This window comes from Myotis davidii, unplaced genomic scaffold (genome assembly GCF_000327345.1).
Source record: "Myotis davidii unplaced genomic scaffold, ASM32734v1 scaffold1466, whole genome shotgun sequence".
In the NCBI taxonomy this organism is placed as follows: Eukaryota; Metazoa; Chordata; class Mammalia; order Chiroptera; family Vespertilionidae; genus Myotis; species Myotis davidii.
Genome location: NW_006297384.1, coordinates 78,454 through 90,464, shown reverse-complemented (window position 1 = coordinate 90,464; position 12,011 = coordinate 78,454). Strand labels below are relative to the sequence as shown.

Sequence of the window (12,011 nt, the reverse complement as noted above, 5' to 3'; positions counted from 1 at the left end):
CGAGGTCGCGGACTCAGCCGCCGCCATCCCCGAGTGCGCCCCGCCGACGCCGAGTTTAAATGGCCGGAAGTGACGCCAGCCGCTGTTGCCAGGCGACGCGCTGGCGGTGGGTGTGGCGGAGGAGGAAGAGGGACTGGAGAAAGGGGCGGGACCGAGAACAGGGGCGGAGCCAGAGTCCCCGCCCACCGGCCTGGCCCGCAGCTCCTCTGGTCCCAGTAGGGCGGCCTCACCCGGCCACGTGGGTTATTTCCATACAATTGGATCCCATTGACCTGCTTGTCCATTTTTGTGTAACACACTCAAATTACTGGGATTTCTAGTGTTTTTCAACCAGAAATGTGCATTTCCCAACTTTTCCTCTTTCAACATGGATTTAGCTACTCTAGGTCCTTTGAATTTATCAATTTGGGGATCTTAGAAAGGTCTGCAAACAGGCTAACGGGTTTTGACAAGGGTTGCACTAGATCACTAAATAAACTTGGAAGAATGACCATCTAACAATAGTCTCCCGATGTATGAATAGCTTATTTCAACGATTTGTACTTGTCAGAGTATAAGATTAACACTTTTGTTAAATTTAACCTAACAAGTTTGTTCTTTGGAATGTCATTGCCAATGAATTTTTTTCCTTTTTAAACCACTTTATTGAGACTCTGTTGACATGTAAAACATTTATTCAACCCAATGAGTGGGGTTAAGTCTAGACCATAAACTTATCACTGCCACGACCATAAACATAGTAATCAACTCCCAAGGTTTCCTCCCACCCCAGTATGTCCTTGCTTCCATTCCTGATTGTAGTAGCTTGAGTCTTTCTGGCTCATTGGACTCATGGTTAAGGCTGTCAGCTTGCCCTCCCTGGTGACTGATGGAGTGGGTCGGAGGGGCACCTATCTTCTTGGCCACAGCCATCCACTACGAAACTCCCATCAGGCTGGGTGGGAGGTATTAGGAGATAGCTATGTCTCGGTGCCTCAGGCTTCTGCTGTTGACAGGTTCAGTAAATGTTCTTCAATAAATGTCTTCACTGCTGTATGCTCTCAGGACAGTTTTCAGAGACTAAATGGTATTTTAAAAAACTCTTTGCCAGTTAGTATTATTTTGCTGGGAAACAGGTCTGTAGAGTTCTTCATGTTTCCAATATTCTTTATTTCTTGCAGTGGATATGAGTTACTGTCTGATATCATTTCCTTTCATCCTTTAACATTTCTTTTCCATTAGTTTGGCTAGCAATACATTTTCTGTCTTTATTTTGAAGGATAGTTTTGGAGACAGCATTCTTGATTGACGATTTCTGTCTTCCCATACTTCGAATATGTCATTCACTGCCTTCCGGTCTCCACTGTTTCTCATGAGAAGTCAACTGTTAGTCATACTGTTCATCTGAGATAAACCATATTTTCTTGTTTTCAAGATTTTCCCAACAGTTTGACTATAAAGTGTCTAAGTGTTTCTCTTCATGTTTATCCTAGGTTTTATGGAAGTTCTTGGATCTGTAAGTTGATCTTTTTTCATCAAACTTAGGGAGTTTTTAGCTATTATTCTCCCAAATTATTTCTATGCTCTCTCCTCCCCAACTCCCATACACCTTAGTATGTTCAATGCTGTCCCACAGGTGTCAGTGTGAAGCTTCCTAAAGTGAAGCATGGACCCTCTTTTAGAAGCATTTATATTTTTCCATTTAACTTTTAAAACGTCACTGGCTATTACTTAAAAGCATAGTATTATATTCTCTTTCAAAAACAGTGAGGAGGATAGTACTTAGGTTCTTGTTTTATATACACAGGAACATAAAAGATGACAAAAGTGATACAGTAATAAATGACTGGATGAATGGAAGAAAACAGTTTCCAGCTGCAAAATAAGAATTCTCTTCATATATACAGTGACTAAAGGGGGAAATGAAAAAATAAGGGTGGAACAGTAGTGTTCCTCTGGAACAGACAATGTTTATAAACCTTAAATGTAATCTTTAATGAAAGTCATATGCATTATAAAAAAGGGGTCATTATGAAGGGTGAGGAAATGGTGACATGCTTTCTTACGAGTGCCACATCTCTGACCATACAGATCTCAGATACTTTTTGGCTCTTCATATGAGCATTTTGAAAGAATGGAGCTACATAAACTAAAGGACAACCAAGAAATAGAATTAATTCTTCATCAATACAATAAGGCAATGGCAACTATTAAAATAATTTCCCTAATATATCAAAGGCTAACCTTAATTTCCATTTACATATTTAGGCAAAGTGTAATTACCAAAGAATGTATAGTACAGAAACAAGAAGTGTCTTAAGTCTAGTTATTTGGATAGGTTTTTCTAATACACATAATTATCAACAATTTATTATAAAAAGCTACATATACAATTAAATACTTTTTCAAAAGTCTTTTAAAAATCAGAATGAAATGGGTAGAAAGAGACATTTCAAAGTCATAGCAGTTACTACTGTTACAATATTTAATCATTTTTACAATTGGTCTGCTGGTCCATTTCAATTGAATTTGTTCTCAGAACCATCACAAGACCTGATGAATTTCGTTTACAGCAAAAGCAAGATGCTTAATTTTTGCTTCCAGTGCTTTTTTGTTCTTGCAGTTTTCTTGCAGAAGTCCACGCATTTCTTCTTCAACTTGATGAACCTAAATCAAATATAAATTTTACTTTTAAATTTCTTAAAAAGAATCATTTTTAAAAAGCATTCTGAAAGAAAAAAGTCAAAAATGTATTCTTGAGCATTTTGCTCTATTTATATAAAGAGTAAAGGAAACTTGTTCAAATACTAACTGGAAAAACAATGTTTAGGCTGTAAACAAAGTACTTACATGTATAGTATCTATTTCTCACAGGTTCTGGTGATGGACACATGGTGATTTATTTAGACTCTATTTTAGAGCTTAGACAATTTGTTGAAGGCCATGCAGCTTCTCAGTAGCCCATCTGGACAGAAAGTCTTCTGGCTTCATCTCTGGACTGTCCTGTGCTGCCCTGAGTGCTGAGTCATCAATCCCTCTCGCTTCATCTTGCACTGTCCTGTACTGCCATGAGTGCTGAGTCATGCATTCTTCTGGCTTCATGTCTGCACTGTCCTGTCCTGTACTGCCATGTGCTGAGTAATGGATTCACCTTAAACACTAGACCCTTACGGACCTCCTAACTTGACATAACCTCCATTCCCAATGATAATCTACTATAGTTCCAACAGCATTTCTACAGCTGCTGCTGGTGGTTATAAATTGCCACCTTTGCCCAGCTGGTGTGGCTTAGAGGTTGAGCATTGACCCAGGAACCAAGAGGTCACCGGTTTGATTCCCAGTTAGAGCACATGCCTAGGGTTATGATCCCCAGTAGGAGCCATGCAGGAGGCAGCGATCGATGATGCTCCATCCCCTCTCTAAAAATCAATAAAAACATATTTAAAAAAAAGTGTTTGAAAAAAATTGCCATCTTTTTGAGAGGTCATTTAATCAGTAGAGTTCTCTGTAATTGATACTATTAATTTCTGCTTGAAACTCTTTTCTATGATACAGCTCTCCCAAAAGGACTATCTATGCCCAGCCCTCTTCCTAATCTCTAATATAGCTTTCCTACTCTGTCTCCCCCAGAAAGTTAATATTTCTCCTAATTTAAATGACCATTTCTCTGTGATGCCTCACATTTTTTTTATTGTCACATGTAAGTTCTGGTACCATTTCTTTAACTCCCCAACAGACCTCTCTCTTTAATTTTATGTTGTATCGGTAGGAGATCTAAAACAGAACTCGGCATTTTCCTTTCAGCCAAGTACGGGCCTATCCTGATACTTGACTTGGTACCTGATGTACCTTTGCCGAACACTCAGCGGATCTTAAATAAAACATCTGAAACATCTGTTGATTTGACATGAAATACAGAACTAAGTTCTGAACAAGTTGTACTTCCTTATTCATTGTGATGATTTCCAAAGCCCTTAGCCATCTCTCTTCACAGACTCCTGAGAGTGATGTCCACTAATCATACAACTTTGACTATAACGATACAGAGTATTCCTGTCACTTCTCTTGCTGGGCGCTTTTCTAGCTGCTGATTTCTGAGTCTCCAATCGTACAGAAGATAGTCTCCCCTTATCTGCGGGGATATGTTCCAAGACCCTGAAACCACAGATAAAACCAAACCTCCTCTATGTTACGGTTTCCTGCACACACACACCCATGATAAAGCTTAATTTATAAAACAGGCACAGAAAGAGATAAACAACAAACTAGAGTATCTAGAATTTAGAATGGACTATAATAAAAGTCACGTGATGTGATCTCTCTCAGAACATCTTACTGCACTGTACTGCCCCTTCTATTCCTGAGATGTGAGCTGATAAAATGCCACTCCTGTCCCTGGATCTGTGACCACCCTGCACTTGCAGTGAACGGCCTGGTTTCAGGGGTCCCTGCTGAAGTCCTCACAGGCTCAGTGCTTTTTGAGCAGCATGCTGCCATCAGTTGGAACACGTTTTCTGTCCGTGTCTTCCACCCACAAATTTAAAGCCTTTTCCATCTTATCTAAGCACTTACCACACTCTGAGGCTGTAACTTTTGCAGTTTGAGGTACAACAGCAAAACTAGCAGGAATTTCTTTTTCCTTCTTCCCAATTTCACGATAGAAGATTCGTTCTTACTGAAAATTTTAGCAACCTCAGCATACGATTTCTTTCTTTCCTTAAGTCCAGAATGTTCACCTTTCCACTTAAAGGAAGCGCTTTATGGCTTCTCTTTGGCATGTCCAAGTTGCCAGCATCACTACCTCTTGCGCTTTGGGGCCGTTATCAAGTAAAATAAATGTTACTTGAACACAAGCACTGCGATACCACGACATCGATCTGATCACCAAGGTGGTTCCAAGTGACAAAAGGGCGGGGAGCACATACAGCAGGGAGGCCCCAAAGGACGATTCATGTCCGGCCGGACAGAGAGGGGCGGGTTTCATCACGCTACTCACAATGGTGTGCAACTGAAAACTAAGGAATTATTTTTGGAATTTTCTATTTTATATTTCGGACAACTGACTGCATGTAACCCAAACCTCAGAAAACAAAACGGCGTGTATGTGTGTGTGTGTGTGGGGGGGTGATTGGGGGGACGGACACTACTATTGTACCTGTTTCCTATTACCACTTCAAAATCAGGGAAAATGGAATTTCAAAACTGCCCCCTCAGCTAGCAGATCTCAAGAGGTGGTGGTTGAGGGGGGCGGGGCGGGGAGTGTCACATGAGAATCACCTGTTGAGTTTGAAAAACACTAGGGCAGCCGTGGGCAAACTACGGCCCGCGGGACGGATCCGGCCCATTTGAAATGAATAAAACTAAAAAAAAAAAAGACCGTACCCTTTTATGTAATGATGTTTACTTTGAATTTATATTAGTTCACACAAACACTCCATCCATGCTTTTGTTCCGGCCCTCCAGTCTAGTTTAAGAACCCATTGTGGCCCTCGAGTTAAAAAGTTTGCCCACCCCTGCACTAGGGTCTGACCCCAAACTGTGAATGAAAATTTCAGGGGAAAGCTTAAGCATGTCTATTATTAAAAGCTCCTTTCTCAGTGATAGCAATATGACAAATGGGATAGTCCTGAGCCCTAATTAACGATAAAATATTACTTTTTGAGAACTTTCCCAAGGGAATGATGGCTTGTGTTTAACTTACTCACTCCTCACCCTGCTTGTGTGCAAGTGAAGGGGCTTCGCTCTGAAGCTGGTTAGGGAGATGGTGACTTTCACTCAGAGATCACAGAGCAGGTCCACACCAGTATCACTTATGACCTCAGTTTCATTGCAATTATATTCTACAACCTGCCAACATTTTGGCCTGGCTTCATGATAGTTTTGGCAACATTCTTCATATGTATTGGTCATTAAATCATGCTGCCTTTTCTCTTTATCAGTCTCAATTTATTTAGCTGTAACAATTCAATAATGATAATCAAGTGCAATTTACTGATAGTACCTTTAAATTTGCAGAATCAATATATTTTTGCTTTTCATTTTCCAGATGCATTATTTCAGCATGATGAGCTTCAACAATTGCCTCCACTTGTTTTTTAAAGGCATCATCCATACAATAAAGCTTTTCCACAGCATCCCTGAAACAGAAAACAAGACTCACATCTTGGTGTGTATACAAGTTAGGATGCTTTTTCTTCTGAGATGGTAGCTCTCACATTCATATTTCAATGGACACATAACTCCACTGAGTAGCAGAGGGCTCTCCATCTCAGGAACTCCAGCTACAGGCACTCACCCTCCAGCAGAGGCAGCCAGCAACACAGGGCAGGGAGCCTCACACCCATTTGTGAGTCTCGCCTCTGAGCTCCTGCTCTGGTCTCCAGCCTGAGCCTGTGGGAGGGGCCTGGAAGTACCTTCCCAGGGATGCCACCTCCCCCAGGGATGTGCAGTGTGACACGTATCTGAAGTGTATACTATAGGCAGGTTTACATTTATACATAGACTAGAGGCCTGGTACATGCACTGGGGTGGGGAGGTCCCTCAGCCTGGCCTGTGCCCTCTTGCAGTCCAGAACCCCTTGGGGGATGTCTGACTGCCGGTTTAGGCCCGATGGTGGGGGGAGGGGGAAGGGAGGATCGGGCCTAAGCCAGCAGTCGGACATCCCTCTCGCTGTCCAGGACCCCTCGCTCCTTACCGCCCACCTGCAGCGGAGGCTGCTGAGTTTGCCAGCCATGAGCCTGGCTTCTGGCTGAGCGGCACTCCCCGTGTGAGAGCGTACTGACCATCAGGGGGCAGCTCCTGCATTGAGCGTCTGCCCCCTGGTGGTCAGTGCGCATCATAGTGACTGGTCATTCCACCATTTGGTCGATTTGCATATTAAAGTTTTATTACATAGGAGGATGTGTCTGATTTCCCTGTGCTAATGCTTAACAGATAAAACCCTAGGTTAATAAACACATTAGTGTTAAAAGTTTAGTACTAAAAGTTTCTTAGAGGGAGAACACCACTTCCTTTTTATTAAACTAGAGACCCAGTGCATGAAATTCATGCACAGGTAGGGTCCCTAGCGGCTGCTGGCTGCTGGCTGGGGCCTCCCTTCCCCCGGCTGCCTGCTGCCACTGCTCCCTGGTGGTCAGCGCACGTCTAACTCCCAGTCAGTCGAACTCCTGTCCGTGGGGACAATTTGCATATTAGCCTTTTATTATATAGGATATGAGTGACTTTGTTTAAAAAGTCCACAATGAACACTTTTCTGCTATAGGTTCTGAGCCGAGGACCCTGGGTAGCTGTGAAAGCACAGTGCAACGGGGCTATCAGCAGATGCTGCCATCAAACCTTTCTGCAGAGGGTAACGCCTCCTCTAATCTTAGGGAGTGGAAACACCAGGACACCTGGAATGGAGCCACCACAATGGGAGTCTGTGCATGCTGTCTATACCTCTCTATTTCGACAGGAGACTGACCCTGAAACTGCGTTACATAGTTCCAAGGCTGTCAACTTTATAAACTATTGTAATAGGCCTAGTTACAGAGTTTACAATAAAACCTGCATTTCCTCTAGAGCACTTACAAAACCCACACAAGTGGCCCCAGGAACGGCTTCCTCCCCCTTTGAAATGGGCTCCGGCTTCTCTGGCCCAAAGCCCCAGACAACGTACTCCTCAGAGAGCCATACGAACAGCCAAGCACACCGGCTGCTTTCAGGAAGACAGCATGAAAACAGTAAGCGCAGTAATAAGACCAACATACCTACAATAATTACCATGTTCAGGTACTGCACTTCCACACAAACACAGACAACAGACACAGACTTACAGCCCACAACACGGAAGAGGGAACTAGTACCTTCCCTTTATAAATGAAATAATGGAATGGAAATCCAATATTTGGCAAATAACTTCATCCAACATGTTTTTAGCTTTCCCCCATCTTGCCCCTCCCCATTCCCAGACGGCCCCAGTGCCTGAGGGCTTCATGCTTACTTTCGTAGTTCAACACTTTTGTCTCTTTCCGCTTTCAGCTTCCTTTCCTTGTTCTCAAATTTCTCCTTCACTTCCTTTACTTGCATTTCCAGATTACTGAGGAGCTCCCCTTTATCATGCCACTTCTGATTAAGGATACTGACAAGAGAAGAAGGAATGTTAGAGACAGAATTGGTCAGACAAGTTATTAAGCCACAGTTTACTTCTCGCCAGGAAACACCGAGAATACCTGTAAGCTTTTCTAATTTCTTCAAGTTCTAATTCCTTTACTTGCAACTGCTGTTTTAGTTTTGCTTTTCTTTCATTGTGTCTTTCTAGTTTCTCAATTATGTCATCCAGTTGTGAAGATTTTTCATCAAGTTGTTCTTGAGTACATTTCTGTATTTCACAGATGTTTTCTTGTAATATTTTGATTTGTTCCTCTCTTTCCTGTAAACACTTCAAGAAAAAAAATAAGTACTTTATTAATCCTAGATGTCTCATTTCCTAATTAAATAGGTATGATTTTAAATTATTTTAAAAACTACAAAAATGAATTCAAAGTTCAATGAGTGTTTTAGAAAAGATATACAGACTATTGTTTAGGGTCTATTAAGAGGGAAAATTTTTGTGCTACTCACACTTTTTATTTCAGGAAGTTAGTGATTACTAATCACACAGAGAGTAGAAGGGGAAGAGTAGAAGGGACAGAAAGAAAGAAAACTTTAGGTGGGTGACAGGGATACAGCAAAGACTGATGCTCAAGGGATTAAACCATTTCTACTGCACACACACTTTAAATAATGTCCGATTTCATGACTAGTGAAATGTCACGTGCAAACAGACCTCACATCCCCCAGACTGAGGTGGACTTTTGCTGTGTCTTCTGTGCTGTGAGTCAGGCACCAGGAGGGTCCACCCGCCTGAGGCATGTGCCATGTGCAATGTCTGCAGGTCCTGCACGACCCGCTGTGCACCAGCACAGGGCTGTGGGTGTGAGTGTGGAAGAGGGTCTTATTTTTGCCCCGATTCTCCCTGCCCCACTTGCCTCTCATTCCTCTTGGGAAGAAGATGGGGGCAAACAAATGCTGGACAAGTCTACTTTAGGGTGGATTCTCAGTGTCACACAGAACACGGTGCAGCTCCTCAGGGTGTGACAGAGCTAAGGATTCTAAGAAAGGTAGTCAGGGAGTCTTGACTAACAGCTGCATAAGCCATGAACTGCTCATTTTCTCCCACAACTCCCTGAAGTACTTAGGCGTGGGCAGCCTTCACACACGTTATCAAGAACCCACAGAAGCCATGAAAGGTTCTTATGAAATAACCCTCTTAATAATCAGAATAGCACTGCAGCACCAGGGTCTCGTGCTCCATGTTTACTGAAAAGTACCAAAATAACATGAGGAAACAGCATTTTAAAGAATTTCTGTTTCAAACTTCCACAGTCAGAAGCTAACTAGAGAATCTACTCAGGTGTAAACATCAAACTCCAAAATTTGCATTTTAAGTCACCGCCCCTTTAAGTTGTCAGTTAGGTTGAGTTTGCGGCGGAAGAAGCTCTGACCACCATCTCTGCGTGTCCTCAGGCTGAGGAGGCACCGGTGACTGTGTGGTTAAGTCAAGCACAGTGACCGGCTAGACTAAATACCATCTGCTTTGCTTTGTGAAATTTAAATGCAAACAACCAGTCTTCCTGATTCTTATTTACCTTATCAGAAGACAATAAGCTTGGCTAGATTTTTAAAACAAGAAAAACAGCTTACAGCTAAAACATTTCAGTAACTATCGGTGCAGCTTGGCATGTATGGAAGGTATTTGAAATACTGGATATACTGAGACCAAAGTTTCAATTGGGAGAACACCAGTATCACTGGTCAAGAATACAATTCAAGCAGTCATACCCCATCTAGCTATGGAGAAAGCAACATGGGAGTAAACAGGGTCCTTCATTTTCTATACTTGATGAAATTAGGAAGTTTCTTAAAAATGACTAAGGAAAAAAAATATTAAGTGGTTATAAATTCTCTAAAGATTGAGGTCCTAACTTTTTGGGTGATAATCCCATTTAGAAGTTTCTTTAAAAACACCTTTTCACCCAGCTGGTGTGGCTCAGTGGTTGAGTGTCAACTCATGAACTAGGAGGTCACGGTTCGACATGCCCAGGTTGTGGGCTGGATCCCCACTAGGGAGGGTGCAGGAAGCAGCCGAACAGTGATTCTCTATCATCACTGATGTTTCTATCTCTTCCTTTCCCTTCCTCTCTCCGCATTCAATAAAAATATATTTTAAAAATTTAAAAAATGAAAACTCCCTTTTCAGTTATTTTTACACTTTAAGAAAAGTTTGGAATTTAAGTTTGCTTTAGTGCTCAGGACAATCTTCAGAAACTTTCTCTGGAGATTTTCTACACGTTGAAATAAGTGATTCTGTTAGCATTCTCTCAGGTGGGCCCAAGTAAGAAGAGGTGGGTACAACTGGCACGTGGTGGCCTCGGGACAAGCATGAATCCTGCCATCTAGTCACATACCTTCACCTACATGAGAGTAGGTTTGCCATAAGTTTGAGAAGTGAGAGCAGTATTGAGAGATATTAAGCAATGCTTGAAAGGATATTTTAAACATATAAAACGTTCATTTTCTTGTGGTTCCTAACCCTTCACCAAGACTGTTTCTAGTTATTTCAAAGGGCAATAACAACATTCTTCATAAAACCTTGAAGTAAATGTAAGTTCAAGTCAATAAATGAATGCCAGGTATCACCTTTAAAAGCAAAGGGAAAAGTACTGCAAAAGGAACACAGGATAACCCGCCTTAAACTCCACAACAGCTGGACTCGCCCAGAGAAAGCATTTATTGGAGACTCTACTCTGATCCAGATTCTCACACCTGCCATATGCCGTCTTCCCAAAATAAACGCCCAACTTACAGCTTTTAATTTCCTGATGGTCTCGGTTTGGTCCTCTATGATTTTGCACTTAATCCGCAGCGTGTCGCCGTCTTGCTCGTTCGTCTTCCGCAGAGACTCGTTCTCTTTGCATAAACTTTCGATCTGCGCCTCCAGTTTCCCGCGGTCCTGGGCCAGACAGGATCCTGGAAAGCAAACACCACGGAGGCAAACTTAGGAGATGAAGGGTTTGTCTCTTATGAACATCGAATTCCACAACGTGTAACAGATGAGTACAAAGGAAAGCTGGCTACAGAAACGAGATCTGCAAGAGCACAGTATGAGGAGGAAAGGGCCAGAAGCAAAAGGCACATCAGCCCCGTGCTGTGTGAAACCCTGAGCCACAATTGGACAAGGAGGGACAGGCGGTCCTATCTAACTGGTCAGGATAATGCACACCCACGGCCAGAACACGCGCGATATCCCATGTAGAATGACAGGTGAGCCACGCTCCGTTAAAGCCAGCACCACGGAGCGAATGTGGTGCCCCACACAGCCACCTCCGCTGGGCAGATTTCAAGTGGAATGGACTGAGGTAGGTTAACCTAAGCCGATAGTGGTTTTCATCCACACGCCATTTAGCATTTCTCCATGTGTAACAAGCTAACTGTTAGCAACATGTTGAGAAAAGAACTGAATGCAGCATCCGTAGGAAACCATGTAAAATTATTGTATGAGAAAGAAATGTTTTCAACAACTTAATTCAGCACTAGCACGGGAAAGGCAGACCTGATGAGAAAAGTACCGTATTTGCCGGCGTATAAGACGACTGGGCGTATAAGACGACCCCCTAACATTTCCACTCAAAATACAGAGTTTGTTATATACTCGCCGTATAAGACTACCCCCTCTTCCGCACACCTTCCACACACCAAATAAAAGGTAAAACAATATCAGATTTGATTTTAACATTTTAATTTATATTCAAATGCTTATGACATGCAGGAAAACTGTCACAAGGCTGTATGTAATCAAACATATACATAAAACAGTGCAAGTTTATTACCGGTAAACATACCGGTAATTCACTAAAGAAAACACACTCTATAGACTGGTACCGTAGATGCTTCTCAGGAACACAGGCAAGCAGCCCACAACCTAGAGGGACTGTCAATGATAGAAGAAAGAT

General features: G+C 42.4%; 1 protein-coding gene across 2 annotated transcripts in view; it reads right to left on the bottom strand.

Annotated features, from left to right (window-relative positions):
• Nucleotides 1–652: 652 nt before the first annotated feature.
• LRRCC1 (leucine rich repeat and coiled-coil centrosomal protein 1) overlaps nt 653–12,011 on the bottom strand; it is a 35,226-nt gene continuing 23,867 nt past the window's right edge. The window contains exons 15-19 of one of the 2 annotated variants that reach the window (XM_006773113.2): nt 10,865–11,028; nt 8,190–8,398; nt 7,961–8,098; nt 5,981–6,116; nt 653–2,646 (exon numbers count right to left, since the gene is read on the bottom strand). In XM_006773113.2, the coding sequence (XP_006773176.1) occupies nt 2,524–2,646; nt 5,981–6,116; nt 7,961–8,098; nt 8,190–8,398; nt 10,865–11,028 (770 nt within the window). In that variant the 3' untranslated portion in view covers nt 653–2,523. Of the gene's footprint in view, nt 2,647–3,372; nt 4,135–5,980; nt 6,117–7,960; nt 8,099–8,189; nt 8,399–10,864; nt 11,029–12,011 lie in introns of those variants that run through there. The other variant, XM_015570065.1, reaches the window with a different exon arrangement.